The sequence below is a fragment of the Microtus ochrogaster genome, unplaced genomic scaffold, assembly GCF_000317375.1.
Source record: "Microtus ochrogaster isolate Prairie Vole_2 unplaced genomic scaffold, MicOch1.0 UNK1, whole genome shotgun sequence".
NCBI classification, from domain to species: Eukaryota; Metazoa; Chordata; class Mammalia; order Rodentia; family Cricetidae; genus Microtus; species Microtus ochrogaster.
The window spans coordinates 2,220,128-2,236,352 of NW_004949099.1; the positions used below are offsets into that span (position 1 = coordinate 2,220,128).

General features: G+C 45.3%; 1 protein-coding gene and 1 long non-coding RNA gene across 3 annotated transcripts in view; one reads left to right on the forward strand and one right to left on the reverse strand.

Moving 5' to 3' along the window:
• The first annotated feature begins 847 nt into the window (after positions 1-847).
• Positions 848-6,947, forward strand: LOC113458050. The gene is made up of 2 exons (XR_003378493.1): positions 848-1,991; positions 5,695-6,947. It is a non-coding gene; the product is annotated as an uncharacterized LOC113458050 (long non-coding RNA).
• The window catches only part of Rab7a (RAB7A, member RAS oncogene family), a 56,498-nt gene continuing 44,307 nt past the window's right edge, over positions 4,035-16,225 (reverse strand). For both annotated transcript variants that reach the window (XM_005364836.3, XM_026788320.1), the window contains exons 4-6: positions 10,660-10,878; positions 9,853-9,981; positions 4,035-5,437 (exon numbers count right to left, since the gene is read on the reverse strand). In XM_005364836.3, the coding sequence (XP_005364893.1) occupies positions 5,342-5,437; positions 9,853-9,981; positions 10,660-10,878 (444 nt within the window). In that variant the 3' untranslated portion in view covers positions 4,035-5,341. The remainder of the gene's footprint in view (positions 5,438-9,852; positions 9,982-10,659; positions 10,879-16,225) is intronic.

The following is a 16,225-nucleotide window of genomic DNA, read 5'->3' on the forward strand; positions in this document are numbered from 1 at the left end:
GACCAGGCTGGTCTGGAACTCACAGAGCTCCACCTGCCTCTGCCTCCTGAGTGCTGGGATTAAAGGCGTGCGCCACCATCGCCCGGCTTGCATGCTGTTTGAGTTCACGGAGAAGCTGAGCTGGCTCTGGAGGTGGGATTTGGACCCAACCATGTTTTGTTTAAAAATGTCTTCCAAGGCCCCTACGTTTTCCTAAGTCAGTGTGGCCGACTCTGTGACAGGAAGAAAGGACAGCAAAATAACCAGAGTAAAGGCCTGTGACCATTCTTCATCTCACACATAACAAAGCTGTCTCTACTACTACGTAATGTTCTTTCAGAACCAGAAGCAGTTAGGGCACATCGCTCTGTGCACTGTATGAAGAGCGTCCTGTGAGCTCTAAAAGGTTTACCTGGGAACTTACCAACCCATAGTTTAACAGCACGTACACAGGTAATGATCATTTATTATGTATGCGGTTTGTTCAACTTTCTTTTACTAAGGTAGTGTTGATGTTATGTTCTGCAGGGTAGCTAGATGTGTTTCCAAAGTGACAAGGGCCTGAGCGAGTTAGATACGGCATGTAGATCAGAGTTCATTTCGCTGATGTTGAATCTCAACTCAAATTGATGGAATTACTACTGGCCTGGTCTCCATAATAATGACAAGAATTGGCTTAAGAAACAAAAATGTACATCTAATCAAAGTTTTTTTTTTTTTTTTTTTTTTTTTGGTTTTTCGAGACAGGGTTTCTCTGTGGCTTTGGAGCCTGTCCTGGAACTAGCTTTGTAGACCAGGCTGGTCTCGAACTCACAGAGATCCGCCTGCCTCTGCCTCCCGAGTGCTGGGATTAAAGGCGTGTGCCACCATCGCCCGGCTTCTAATCAAAGTTTTAAGTGTTTGGCTTTTGCCCAAGCTTTATCTAAATAGTGCACAGTCATTACAGGACCGGGCAGATACTTTCTGGGTGTTCAGTAACTGTATTAGGAGCTACACTAATATTCTCAGAGGGATGAAAAGGCAGGATCTTCCCACCTTAACCGTAGGGACTGTATGGCAGGCATCTTTTAAATGTTAGTTGTAGGAGTCTCATTCCTTCAGAGCCACGGATACCCCATGTGGTGAGCTCTACCCAGTGTCCAGTCTACAAAGAGGAGGGTCAGAACAGAGGGAAAATGTGCTCCATGCTTTCAAGCAAGGCCTTTGACTTGTTCTCACATAGATGGAAAAACGAATCTAAGGAGCCTAGAGGAGCCTGAGGACCAGATCTTCAAATGGCCTTGACAGGGAAACAAACAAAAAATATAATTAATTATGGCCACAACAATGGTCTTGAACACCCAGCAGGAAAGTATAGCCAAGAAGTAGGATGGTCAGCTTGTCTCCAACAGTTTAAGGCAGTGGTTCCCAACCTGTAGGTCGCACCCATTGGAAAACACTTATTTCTGATGATCTTAGGAACTGAGACATCACTCAGTAGCAAAAATATAATTATGAAGTAGTGATGAAAATAAATTTATAGTTGAGGGTTCCTAAGGCCATTGGGAATGTGTTTTCTGGTAGTCGGTACCCACAGGCTGAGAACTGCGGGTCTAGCATCACACCCCTGTACCTTAGCCTTAGATCCGTGTGAGATGCTTACAGGTCCAATTACAGTGCATTAATAGGGCACTCTGCCCTTGCCTGAAGTCCTCCTTCACTGCGGCACCCACCAGCCAAAAGAGGCCGGCCTAAAAAAGGAAGCTAGAAAAATCAAACGACAGCTAAATTTCTTCTCTTTCTGCCTCTCTAGAAGCTGCGTGGGGGGACCTCGAAGTGAGTCTATCCGCTCAGACAGCACTGAAAGCCTGGAAGCAGATCCCGGGCTTAACACTCGGGCCAGCTGTCGATGTGGGACTTTCCTGGGAACGGCTGCCCTACAAGTGCAGGTCTGGCAGGAATGCCAGCCCCTCCAGTGACCCCAGTCTACACAGTGCTGCAACAGGGTCCTCTTCAGAACCACCGCACTGAAGGTAGGGCCTGGTGTCAGAGGGAATTACAGTTGTAAGTTATTCTGCCCAGCTATCTTAATTTCTGAAATTTGTAAAGTTTTTGAGTATTTCTCTGTGGCCCTGAATAGCTTCCCAGAGGCTGGGATAAAGTCATGTCACCACACTGAGCTTCAGCCACGTCTTGTTTCTAATGAGCAAATCTTTTACCATCTTGTTGTTTTTAAATACTTTAGTTTTTGGTGCTGAGATGTGTAGCTCAGTTGGTAGTGTTCACCCCAGGTTTGATTCCTAGTATATATAGCATGGACCAACCACAGTGGCTTGCACCTGTAACCCGGCAGTAAGGAGGTGTAAGGAGGTGCGCACAGGCAGGATGAGTTAGAGGTTCAAGGCCATTCCATCCATAGTTACAGTGAAGCCGAGGTGAGCCTAGGACACGAGATCCTGTCTCAAAACTGAAAACCTTTGTTTTCTGGTGATTTTATAAATGTAGTATTTTTCTTGGTTTGCTTTTGGGATTGTTCCTTGCTGACTTAGTCAGCTCTAACAGTATTCTACATGAGTGTACTGTCTGTGGAAGACATGCTGACCTCTTCCTTTGCAATCTGGATGCCTTTTCTCTGCTTTGTTGATGGTGCCAAAGTATGTGGCCATCTTGTCCACGACCTGAGCTAGAGCACCCGGCCTCTCAGGATTTAATGCCAGCTCTGCCTATGTGGCCTCGTGCTGCCACACACATTTCCACTTTTCTATCATGGGGCTGTGCTATGTTGTTTTGGGATAAAGTGGGCTGATCTAAACCCTAGGAAGCACACAAACTCCAGGTGGTGTTGTGGAGCTCCGGCAGTGTAAAGCATGTGCTTGCCCTGTAGTGTAAACTAAGGCAGTTGTGCCGGAGTGAGGTGCACAGGGGGCCACTCTATAGGAAGGGTCAGGAACAGACTCCCCAGCAACCCTCCAGCCTCAGCCTGCTCTGCCTGGCAGAGGCCATACCACTCATAGTTGCTCGTGATGTGAGGGTTTCTGTGGATTGCGGGTGCAGTCCAAAGTCTTACCAGGCAAGTGTGAGCCTCCAAGTCACACCCTTACCCCCAGAATTTGACTGAGGTGGGCCCTGAATCACTACTAGAAACTCAGGAAGTATTCCAGGTTTTTAAAGTGAAGGTAGAAAAGCTGGATGTATGTAGGGGAAATTGTATTTGACTATTTTTGAGATAGATTCTCTATATAGCCCTGGAACTCACTACACAGACCAGGCTGTCCTAGAACTCAGTGTTCACTACCTACCTCTGCCTCCAGAGATGAAAAGCATGTACCACCTCCCCCAGCCTTATATTTGATTTTTTTGAGACAGGCTTAGGTTGGCCCTGAACTCCCCTTCCTCCTGCCCTAGCCTCCCTCGTGTGCTGTCAAGTCTGTCTTGGGGAAAAGGTTTTATCAGTTCAACTCTGGCAAGATTTGACACTAAATGCCTAAGCTCAAGCGATCCTCCTGCCTCAACCATTTGTCTCATTTGCCTACAAGTATATCACAATGCCCAGAAAAATTTTTAACAATGAAGTCTGTGCCAAGGGGCAGGAGAAAGAAGGAAAGTGAGAGGAGTTTGGAGATTCTGGGAGATGGTTAGTAAGACCTCAATGGACACATTAAGAATCACTGCAATGGCAGCCTCTCAGTCAGCATGTGCCCTGTGTATGCTGGGGTACAGGTTCATGCTGCCAGAAGGGAAGACCTGTGAAAAGTGACAACTATCATTTGGCCCCAGAGTCATTCAGCCCACCTGTCTGACACTGTCACACACACAGATTCCAGGTGTATAATGGCCGGAGGTCACCAGCAGTTTAGGGCTGCTGCTCTTAGGAAACATGTTTTCCATTCCATGCCCCACCTTTCCCAATACTGTGGTTAAGAAAAAGATCCCCACTAGGGCGGTAGGTATTCTAGGATTAGGCATGAAGGCATCCCTGCCTCTAAGCTCCACAAGGGCCCACAAGGGTACAATGAACACAGAGAATGTCTCCACACAGCTGAAGTCTGCAAGAAATAAAAAAAAGACAGGGCAACTTTTCTTTGTTCCTGTTAAATTTTATTGGCATCACGCTCGTCTCTTTACAGAAGAACTCAGCCTACACTCTAGAATGTAGACTTTTGGAGGGGAAGTGCTCTGGGAAGCAAGCCATGATGCAGGGCAGGACCTCGGGAGGGAACAGAACTGCCAGGGCTCAACCCAAGAGACGGTGGGTTAGTGCTGGGCCACACTTGGGTAGGGGGGGAAAAGGAGGGGGTCTGCTAACCTATAGGTACCACCCTGAAAGGAGCGCCTTCTAGAACAAAGGTAGAGTCACTAGGACAGGTCTGGTGGGGTTCTCTTTTCCCCTTAGAGTAGGATATTGATCTAAAGGGCGTAGTAAAGTGTTGAACGGAAGAAAAAAAAAAAAAACTAAGAAGGGGAAAATGAGAATTTAATTTCTAAAATAACAGCAATTTACCCATTGTACATACTACTGTATTATGCAAATCAACCTTTTGGAAAATTTAGACACAGAAGGGAACTGTCTAGTTCAGTTTTCCCTCTGGAGAGATCAAAAGCTTTTGGCTCTTAAGTCTTTGATAAAAGGCGTACATAATTCTTGTGTCTACTGTACAGAATACTGCCGCTAGCTGGACTTCCAAATTTGAGTCTCTAACACTCTTGTAATCCAGACAGGGTTCAACCCTCCACCTTGCACGCCTGCGTTAGAGGACTTAAACACACAATCCAGGAATTCCTTACACTAATTTATACATTTTAATTGGTTGCATATATTAACATGTACTATAAGATTCTTTTCTAAGAAGCATTACATAATAAATGGATACTGTAAAAAGATCTGATTAGTTAAAAGTAACAAGCATTAACAGATACATACAAAACAGCCTGTTCAGAATGGAACGTGGGCACCAGCCTTCCCACAGGACCTTCAAGGAGGGGTAGGGGTAAAGACCACAAGACCGTTAAAAAAAAAATCAGATAATTAGACATAGACGAACTGTGAACAGTTCTCTCACTCTCCAGTGGACAAAAAGAGTAAGCTTTCCATGCCCACTGCACCCCAGAGCACCCAGGGTCTCCGCCATATGCCTGCCGTACACAAGGCTCATGGTGGGCAACTGCCCCAAGAGCCCGTCAGGCACAGGCTAGAGTTTGCTTACTGTGTGTGTGTGTGTGTATGTGTGTGTATGTGGTAGCTGACTGTGTTTGGTGGTTTTCTTTTGGCAGCTGGATGTGAGAGATCACGTTCTGTTCTGTTTAGAGGAGGAGGGACGCATATTGAAGGCCTATGTGTGTTCTTGGTCTGTGAAGGACTCTGTGCTCTGTGCTCACTGCCCCTTCAACAGCTGCAGCTCTCTGCGGAGGCCTTGGCCCGGTCATTCTTGTCCAGTTTGATGGGTTCAGGGAATTCATTGTATAACTCCACTTCTGTTTCCTGGTTGGGGAGAGAGAGAGGTTGATGACAATTCTCAGCTTGGTGCAGGGTGACAGACTCGGTAAGGAGTCAGCAGGAACCACATCTACACCAGGTAGTCAGAACACATGCTGCTGATGAGCATCATAGACCACACCCAGTAACTGTCAGGTAGGGCCCTGCTCACTGCTCCACGGACCCAGGATGCTCCCCATGTGATCATGTCCCATTGAATTTTCTGGACTGTTGTCCAGGAGCTAGTCTCTTTTCTTCCACAGGTTGCAGCCTAGGGGGCAGAGCTGTGGGGGATGCCATCACCTGTGCTTCATGAGCAGCTAAGATGGGCTTCAGTCACTTCCTGGACTAATCCTTGTAAGGAGGAATGGAGCTGCCCCTCAGCACGGTACCCAAGAAGGAAAGTTTCCTAAACAGTATTATTCTTGTTTTATTCACAACAGCTACAAAAACATGCAATAACTGGGAATACATACTGAATACAGCAGGAGCTTTTTATCTTAGTGCATCAGTTCCCAACACTCATCACCCGAAAAAGAAACCCTGTGCTTTAGCAGCCATTCTCCCCACCACCACTACCACAACCAATCTTGTTTTCTCATCACCTTCCCCCTCCGTGAATATGAGTGGAAGCCAGGGCTTCATAAATGCTAAGCAGGCACTCTGCCAATGAGCCCCATTTCATCCCAGACCTGTCTCATTTCTCTTGTTATACAAAGGGTCTTACTCTGTAGCTCAGCCTGGTCCTGGATTTGTGGGCAATCTTCCTGCTTCTACAAGGACGGCAAGTGTGCACACCATACGCTATGGACTTCTGAGATATAGGGTCTTAATATGTTATATGTTTCATTCCAGCCTCTGCATTAGACCCTTGGCCTACTCCACTGCTCCTATGGCTGAATGACATCTATAGTAGATGAACCACCTTTTGTTTAGACACTCATCAGTTGGTGAACAATAATGTACATACACCCCTGTCAGTACTAATATGTACTTTTAACACAAAAAGCAGATTATGAATGACAGTCTTGGACAGAATGGGTGTCAACCCAAAGTTTGGATGTTGAAGCTCTAACTTCCTAGTGTGTCTACGCCTAGAACAGTCAGATTAGATAGGATTATCTCTGACATCTGATCTCACAGGACTTCCAATTTTCCTTTTCAGACAGGGTCTCATATGTATCCCAGGCTGACCTTGAACTCGCTAAGTAGAGGATTTTGAATTACTAAATTCTCCTGCTTCTACCTGGTGCTGGGACAAGGAATGTATTACCATGCCGGGTTACTGAAGATGGATCCCAGGGTCTCATGAATGCCAGGAGAGCACTCTAACAACTGAGCTCAAGCTCCAGAAATTATACTATAATATGTTGTCACTGAGACACCCCAGGAGGCTTATCAAATTTGCTCTCTGTGTGAACAGCAAGAAGACAGTCATCTGCATGATAGGAAAGTCCCCTATCCTAAAACCAGTATGTCAGCCTTGGTCCCAGACTCTAATAAAATATATGTATAAGCTATCCGATCTATGGTATTTTGTTATGGCCCACTCAAATAGATATACAATTCCAACAAAAATCTCAAGTGGCTTTGACCTGGCTGAGAGGGAGTTGGGAGGTAGCTACAGGTAGGCAGACCTATACACTCAAGATACTGAAATAAAGATGGTCCTCCAGGTAAATGGGTTAACCCGCAAATCAGATATTTACAATTCATAAAAGTAGCGATGAAATAATTTTATGGTCAGGGGGCTCACCACAAGAGGAACAATAGGTTTGAGAACCACTGAGGTAAAAGAACCCAGACATGGCCAAGACAGTCTAGAAATTCTGAAAGACGAACATGAATGCTTTAACAACTGGGCACACTTTAAGGGGACAACAGCTACCCAACACCCACTCCCACTGGAAACGTGGGTTCTCTGAAGGGCAAAGGTTACAACCAGCCTGTATTTGTATTTGAACAGAAAGATGACTTTTTCTTGTTAGACACAGGGTCTTCCAGGGTAGCCTTGAATTTGCTTTGTTGCTGAGGCTGGTCTTAAAACTCTCCTGATCTTCCTGTCGCCACTTCCCAAGTGTTGGGATTATAACATGTTCTACCACATGTAGCCTAGGCTGTCCTAGAATTTGCCATTCTCCTCTCTTCTTACCTCAACTCTGTAAGTGCTGAAACTACAAGCAGGTACCACCACACCCAGCTAAGGTGGCTTTTTTCCTATGGCCAAAGGTTATCAAAAACAAGAACTGGGGAGGGTGATAAAGGAAGCTGGAAGGTAGGTGAAGGCAATGTCTAGTTACCAGGAGCTCATACGCTCACTCTGGGCACATTCCCAAGAACTGCCTCTGAAAGAACCACACATTGGTATAAGGACCCTTGGTGAGTTAGGGAACTAACAAGTCCCATCATATTAAAGGCATCTTGGTCTGGAGAATTCAAAAGGACATGTAGCTTCTCTTTCCAGGAAAAGAGAAGATGAAATATTAAAAAGCACAACAAGCCTCATGAGAATGTTGTGTGATATTTTGATAACACTGATATGCCTAAGACTGTCCAATAAACTTTGAATCAGGGAGCACAGCCAGTGACTAGCTGACTAGAATTGGGCACAGCGAAGCCAGCAATTTGGATAGAAAGGATGAACAGGACAGGGACTAGAGTTTGAGCTCTCTTGGTTCTAGGATGAAGTTCTTGCAGTGTATCTAACCAAAAAGCATGATCAGTTAGTTGCAACAACCTCTCTGAGCCAGCAGGTTTTCACCCTCACCTTTGACTTCTGAGTCTTTTATCGATAAACAGAATGATAAAGACTTAATTTAAAACTACTGGCAGGGCGATGACTGATGGGCCATGGGGTAGCAGATGATAATTAAAATGTCAATAGATTCATGTTTAGTTGCTAAGCGGACAGAAAAGCATCAGATCAGAGTGTCAAGCCTAGGAGGAGAGGCTCAAAGGGTCAGTGCTTATAAAGTGGCAATTTACAGATCCAGCAGCTGGAGTTGTGGCACCACCCACAGCTTCCCAGCCCCATCCAAAACAGTCTACCAGAGTATAGAGGGTCATCTCCGGAAAGAGAACAGCAGGGCTGGAGAGAACCTGACGGTGTCAGGCCACAGAACAGAGATGAGAGACTTGGATTTTCACATGGATACATGCATGCTAAGAAAAATCCAGGTAGGAGGGTAGACTGGGGGAGTGGGGAGAGACATCAGAAGAAAGTATGTTTCTTGGGGGGGGTGGCTTTTTGGTGTTTGGATGAATGATTCTACCTGGGCAGGCCTACCACTGTCGTAAGCACTTTGTGCAGCCTCTCTACACCAGAACTCCTGCCTCTGAAACAGTTCATTCCAAGTCTCTGCCACCCACACAGCCAGTAGTCCTGTCCTGCTGAGAACCAGTGCATTGATAACCAGCTCCCTAGAGACGGGAGAACATGCCTTGTCTTTGCAGCTACTGCCTGCCTCAGGTGTCCCTGCTGACCCACACTGTTTTCTGGATCGTGCATGATGAAGCCTTGTAGCCAGCTTTAATTTACCATGGCCTACAAAAGTGCCAGTAGCCCAAGCCCACACTTTTGAAAAAATTCTCCCCAACACTGTGACGAACCCCTGGGTCTTGCGTGTGCTAAACCAACACTAATCTGGCTAAACCTCCAGTGCTCCTATGCACTACTATGTTGCCTTCGCTGGCCTTGAATTTGCCGTCCTGCCTCAGCTTCCCTGCAATAGGTGGAATTACAGGCCTATGTCACAGGCCTGGCCTCTATACTGCCGTGGCACATACTATTTTCTCCAAGAAAATAGCTAGGAGCTCTGGATTTTGTGATTCAGTTTTCTTGTATTTCTTACTTGTATATGTCCATAACTACTCTCAGGAAACAGCCATTTCATGGTCTGAGAGTTGAGGCAGGTAACCACAACCACCCTTCAAGGCTGGCATTGTTCTGCATGGAAGGGGCAGAAGCTCAGACATAAATAATTAGGTGCAGCTGAGATCTGATTCAATTTTAACTCATTAACTAGAAGTATTGATCTGGCATGAGGTCCCATGTGGCTTCATCTCCTAAACTGCCCAGGAAAAAAACAAGCCCATACCTCCTTCACCAGGATGTTTGTGTTGTTCCCCCAAGGTTTCCCTACGTTTGGAACTCAGTATTCAAGGACCAAGCTGTCCTTGAGTGCTCTGCATCTTAGGGAAGTGTTCTATCACTAAGCCACACCCTAGCTCTGCCCTGTGTCTTTTAGATGACTAATAAAGCCATGGCTCTCTTAAGGACTGGGGCAGAGTATGTCATGACCTATCCCACCCAGAGAAGCACCCTAGGTTTTCCCAGCTGCAGCTAGGAAGAAAGGCATCCAGGAAAAAACATCAGACATCACCAGAGGGCACCTCGCATCTGGGGAGTCCTGGAGACCCACCTGTTTAAGGGCATTCCGAGCAATTGTCTGGAAGGCCTGCTCCACATTGATGGCCTCCTTGGCACTGGTCTCGAAGTAGGGAATGTTGTTTTTGCTGTAGCACCAAGCCTGTGCCCTCTTCGTGGCCACCTAGAGGAGGGAGGAGGACATTACTGACAAGAACAGTGGACAATGACTCGGTCCTCCCTAGGACAGATCTGGGAATGAGGATGAGTGTGGCCTATAGACCTGCAGGTCAGGTCACTCTGCTGCCCATGTGAGGTATCAAACTTGAGCTATTTCTGGCCGTAGCCAGATCTTGTGGGCCTTAGCAGTGTCCCACCGGCCAATCCCAGGAGGTAGAAAGCGATTTCTCCTGGGGTCCACGGTTGATCTCTGGTATAAACCCCTTTACCCACACCCATCTTGAGCCACCTGCAAGTGGCAAGTGGCACAGATTTTGCAGTGCTCACCCCTTAGATCTTTCCCCTGTCCAAGCCAAGAAACAGAGACAAACTCTAGAAAGGGAGAGAAATGGTCAGAAATAAGCTGAGCTAAAATCAACAAAACCATGTTCCGACAGGAATGCTGTGTAGAACTCCCATGAGCAGCACGACTCAGCACTCTTCCACTCTGAAGCGAGAAAACCTATTCCTGTTCCTTCCTCTAAGAGTCGGCCTCACATCAAAGCTGGCTGGGGTCAGCTGGGCACTGGGTGACAAGCACTCCCACCAGTACCTTCCTAGATTCTTCTCAGCCTGGAAGAGAACCCTCCAAACTCCAAGGTCCCAGAGGAGGGGCCTGTCAGGTGTCCGAGGTAGCACTTACTTGTCTGTTTTCAAGGTCAATCTTGTTTCCCAACACAACAAAGGGGAAGTTCTCAGGATCCCGGGGGCTGGCCTGAATAAGGAACTCGTCTCTCCAGCTGTCAAGGGTTTTGAATGTGTTGGGGGCAGTCACATCAAACACCAGAACACAGCAATCTGCACCTCTGTAGAAGGCTACACCAAGAGACTGGAACCGTTCTTGACCAGCTGTGTCCCAGATCTGCAAGAAACAAAAGACCTGGTCTCCAGAAGATGCTGGGCACTGTGTGTGTGTGTGGGGGGGGGGTACAGGAGGGAGTGACGTGAGTCTCCTCTATCTTCTCCCGGGTATGTATACAGGAAATGAAAATAAAGCTACAGCAGTTAAGAGCTCTACTGCTCCTCCAGAGGACCTAGATTCAATTCCTAGCACCCACATGACAGTTCACAACTGTCTGTTAGTCCACTTCCACGGGATCAGACATATGTGAAGGCAAAACGTCTAAATAAAATAAAGGCAAAGCATCTAAAATAAAATTTAAGATTCTGTTTCTCTTCGGAAAAGGTGGCTGCTGCTTCTTATACTCTCCCCCCTCCTTCCCCTCCCCTTCTCTCCTCTTCCCTTTCCCCTCCATAACCCACTGAATAAACTCTATACTCAACTCTTAATAAATAATAAATAAATTTAAAAAGAAAATGAAGATACAAAGCCAGGCGGTGGTTGCTCATGCCTTTAATCCTAGCACTGGGGAGGCAGTGGCAGGTGGATCTCTAAGTTCAAGGCCAGCCTGATCTACAAAGTGAGTTCCAGGACAGGCTACAAAGAAAATGAAGGTACAGCCTCAAGACTTATGCATTCTGGGAACTTTCTAAGGGCTTGATTATTGTGCTTTATTTGAGTACTCTATGTAGCTACAGCAGGCCTTGAACTTGCAATCCTTCTGCCTCAGGTTCCTAGTTGTTGAGATTACAAGGTATTCATTACCACAAGCTTTTCTAGGGGTAATAGAAATAAAAGATTACTGACTAAAATGAATATTTGTGTTGATGGGTTTTTAACAATGTCATTTCTTTAAATAAACAAGTTTTTTTTAAAAAAAATTAAAACAAAAACAAAGTTAATTAAAAATTCTTTAAAAAAAGATCTGAAGAGACAAGAACAACAGAGTAGAAGCTAGGAGCAGGTCCCACTGGTTCGGCATATATATGGTCCTACAGGTGCAAATGGTATAAGGAATTCAAAGACAGAGCAGATTAAAAAAAAAATGAAGAAAAAAACTGGGGCATTATTCCTGGGAAGTTTTTAAATTTACCTTAGCTTCAAACTTACAAAAGTATAATTCATATTTGTCAATTAACAAGAACAAAAAAAAATAACCCTATGTCAAATGGTCCTTTTAAATTTTCAAACTGAATTTTTTTCGGAAGGTAGTGGTGGGAACAGAATACAGGGCATCAACACACTCTGAGCAAGCTATACTGCTTACTGTATAGATTCCCAAATGAAATATTTTCTCATTTATTTATTTATTTGTTTGTTTATTTATTTATTTTGGTTTTTCGAGACAGGGTTTCTCTGTGGTTTTGGAGCCTGTCCTGGAACTAGCTCTTGTAGACCAGGCTGGTCTCAAACTCACAGAGATCCGCCTGCCTCTGCCTCCCGAGTGCTGGGATTAAAGGCGTGCGCCACCACCGCCCGGCATATTTTCTCTTTTATATACCCATATATTTACCTATCCAAAGCTCTAATTTGGGGGGGAGGTACTACAGAAGGAACCTATAGCTTCATGAATGCTAAGTATACATTCTACCACCTGGTTAAGTATTAATACTGCCACTGTTCTTATTTTACATTAAAAAAAAAACAAAGAACATTTATTTATTATGTATACGTATTCTGCAGGCATGTATGCCTGCACACCAGAAGAGGGCACCAGATCTCATTATGGACGGTTGTGAGCCACCGTGTGGTTACTGGGAATTGAACTCTTCTTACCACTAAGCCAGAGCCATTTCTCCAGCCTGCACCCACCCACCCACCTACCTACCTACCTACCTTCCTTCCTTCCTTCCTTCCTTCCTTCCTTCCTTCCTTCCTTCCCTCCCTCCCTCCCTCCCTTCCTTCCTTCTTTTTCTTTCTTGAGTACTTAAAATAACCAGAGAGATGGCTCAGCAGTTAAGGTTGTACTTCCTGAGAACCCAGTTCCCAGCACCCACATGGCAACTCATAACTACCTGTAATTCCAATTCTAGGAAATCTGATGCCTTCTTGTGGCTCTTGTGGGCTCCAGGCAGGAATGTGGTGCAGGCAGGCAGGCAGGCAGGCACGCACGCACGCACGCACGCACACACAAACAAAACACTGCTCCCAATGACACTTTTTCCCCAGAAGCAAATGGCTCTTGAAAAAACAGTCTTACACTAACAGTACTCTGCTGTAAATCTCTTTCAGTTGTCTTTCCTCACACCCCAAATCAACAGCTAATAGTATCCCACGACCTTATTATACTGCAGTTTATTCCCTGGCCATCCACCCTCACATGCAGGGTGGCAATGGATACTCTTAATGCTTCTCTCCTCCTGCCCATAGGTAAGTTTTAAGCCATTGATTAGACACAGAAACCATTAGGCTGGGAGGTATGCGGGTATCCACACTGTAAAAAAGTACAATGCCTGCCCACTTCCACCTTGATGTCACTCCAATTCCCTGAAATCAGGCTTCCAGAACCTGCCATTTGCTGTAGTCTGCCCACGTAACCACAGGCATACATACACAGCATACTCTCCTGTTCAGTGATTACTTTGGTTATTTGGGAATCACACTATTTAGGTATTTGATTTAATGTGGTCTCATACAACCTTGACCTTGTATGACTTGTTCTTGCTGCACTTTAAATGTCAAAGGCTATTTTCCTTCTAAACATTTTTACTTTATGCTTTTTCCACCTCACTTGGGTCCTGAAGCCTGTAGTTACTCTATTGAAGGTTCCACTCCAACCCAAGCAGAAGCTTTCTCCCTAAGGTTCCCAGCAAAGTTCTGTGCCTATCTATTGCCCCATGGGCCTTCTGTGTATCTGTGCTAATACCGCTGCCTCAGTGACTTCAATTTCAGCTTACTGAGTTTGAGTGTTTATGCACACCTGACACCTAGCTTCTTCCTTGACAATATCAGAAATGTAAACAAAACATAGCCACCACTATTCTTCCACTGAACATTACAATGCATAACTCCAATCCTGGTTTCCTTACAGTAGGACCCAATGTGGGCCACACCTGAAGATCCAACTAACACCAGGCCATAACTTCAGTAGGCATTTATGGATTTCCCTTTGTATCATTATTCCTAGACACAGTCTAATAACTGTTTACACGGGATTAGATCCTGTAAGTAAATTGAAGATTAAAATTATATACAAGGGTATTCTTACATTCTATATAGACACGACAATCAATTATAACATTTATTTCTATTAAAATTTTTATTATTTTAGTCTATGAGTGTTTTGCCTGTGTGTATATATCTGTGTACCATGTGCATGCCTGGTGTCCAAGGAAGCTAGAAAAGAGTATCTGATTTCTTGGGACTAGAGTTACAAGCAGTTGTGAATACCACTATGCATGCTGGGATTCAAACCTGGGTCCTCTGGAAAAGAGCCAGTACTCTTAAAACATTTTGCCATCTCTCCAGCCCACACTGACCTTGAATCCACCTGCCTGTAGCTGTATCCCAAGTGCTGGATAACAGGCTAGCACCACCACACTCAGTTTTCTGTTGTTGCTGGGGACTGAATCCAGGAGCACATGCATGCTATGCAAGTGCTTGACCACTCAACTATATAAACCCAAAGCCCTGGGCATAAAAGTTGCATCTGGGTGAGGAAGTGTCTCAGACCAGTTCTGAGTAGATACCAAGGGAAGCTGCTATGCTTTCTTTGCTCCACAGTGATAAAACCCAGGGCCTCATGGGTCATAGTAAGCATTCTATCATGAAATTACTCCTCTAGTTCTATGCTTTTGTTTTATTCTTATTTATGTGTCTCTGTGGTGGGGCACTCATGGAGGCCAAAGCAGGAAGAACTCACACTTTCAGTGTCAAGAGTTCTAGAACAGCCTGCTGAATATGCTGACATACTTTGGATAGCACCCCCTGTTGCTGCTGCACTGCCATCGTGGAGTTGGCAACCTCAAGGCTGCTTCTTCCCTGGCTTCTGTGGCTACACTTCCCTTGGCTCCTCCTTAATCTTTTGAAAGTGGGCATCATTTGGTGCAATATCAGTTCTGAGAAATTCTTGGCAAATTTCATCTTTAATCTCTTCTCTTATTCCTCCTGAAACTAATTAAAAGTGGGTCTGTACTAGAAATACATAAGCTCAGTGGGAGAATGCTTGCTGGGTATGTGTAAGGCCCTAAACAAAAACAAGCGGGTAGGTGTGCCCTTACAGAGCCTTCCCGTCCATTTCCTGCCAGTTTTCTTTGTTGCAGATCCTTTCTGCTGTATCCAATCTACTGTGAACTGACATTCCCAAAGTTTTAGAAGTTCTATTAATTTTTTCTCAAGTCTATATTGCCATTTGTCTCTTCTGCAGATGCACAATTATTTTCCTCTTTTAAATTAAAATCAGCGTACAGGGCTGTAGTCAGAGCTCTGTGGTTGAACCTATCGGAAGCTTTAGGCTTGGTCCCTAACACTGCTCAACCCTCAAAGTGGGGAGTTCTAACACATTAACCAGCTGTGGTAGTTCATGCCTACACTCTTAGCCCTTGGGAGAACAAAGGCAAAAGAATTCTAAGAGGTTAAGGGCAGCCTGGACTATCTGTAAATATGAATCAATTGTCCTGGATGATCCTGAACTAGCTGGGATTGTAGGCCTGTGGAACCAGACCAGGCTCCTTTTTAAAACATAAAATACACTCTCCAAGCCCAGGGAGGTCATCATTCGGGTTCTTTTTTTGTGATATCTTCATTCTTATTGATCTTTTACTATACATGCTGAGAAATATGTGGAGCTCTCTCCAGACTGCCCCATCACTCAGAAGCGGCCACTTCATCTCGCCCTTTCCCAGACCCTTCTGCCCTGTGGGTCTCCAGCTGCGCCTCTTTGATGGGATGTATTGCCACAGTGAGTGTGGCTGGGATCTAAATTCTCAACCCTCTGACCACAGGACCCAAGGGCAGCACTTGCATTTTAGCCAGTACCCGTTCCCTCCCACCTCTGCTGCTGTGGGGAGCACCAGCCTAGCAACCCTTCCTCCACATCACCTGTTATTTCTGGGAGCTCCTAGGCAGCCATTTGGTTTCTGGATTCCTTTTGTTTGTTTGTTTTTCAAAGGCAGACTCTTATTATGTAACTTTGGATGTTTTCAACTAAGTAGACCAGGTGGCCTCATAGAGATTCACAGTACTCAGAGATCTGCCTGTCTCTGTCTCTCAAGTGCTGGGATCAAAGGCATGTACCACTAAACCTAGCCAGTGTTAGGTTTTTTGTTTTTTTTGTTTTTTTTTTTTGGTTTTTTTGAGACAGGGTTTCTCTGTGGTTTTGGAGCCTGTCCTGGAACTAGCTCTTGTAGACCAGGCTGGTCTCGAACTC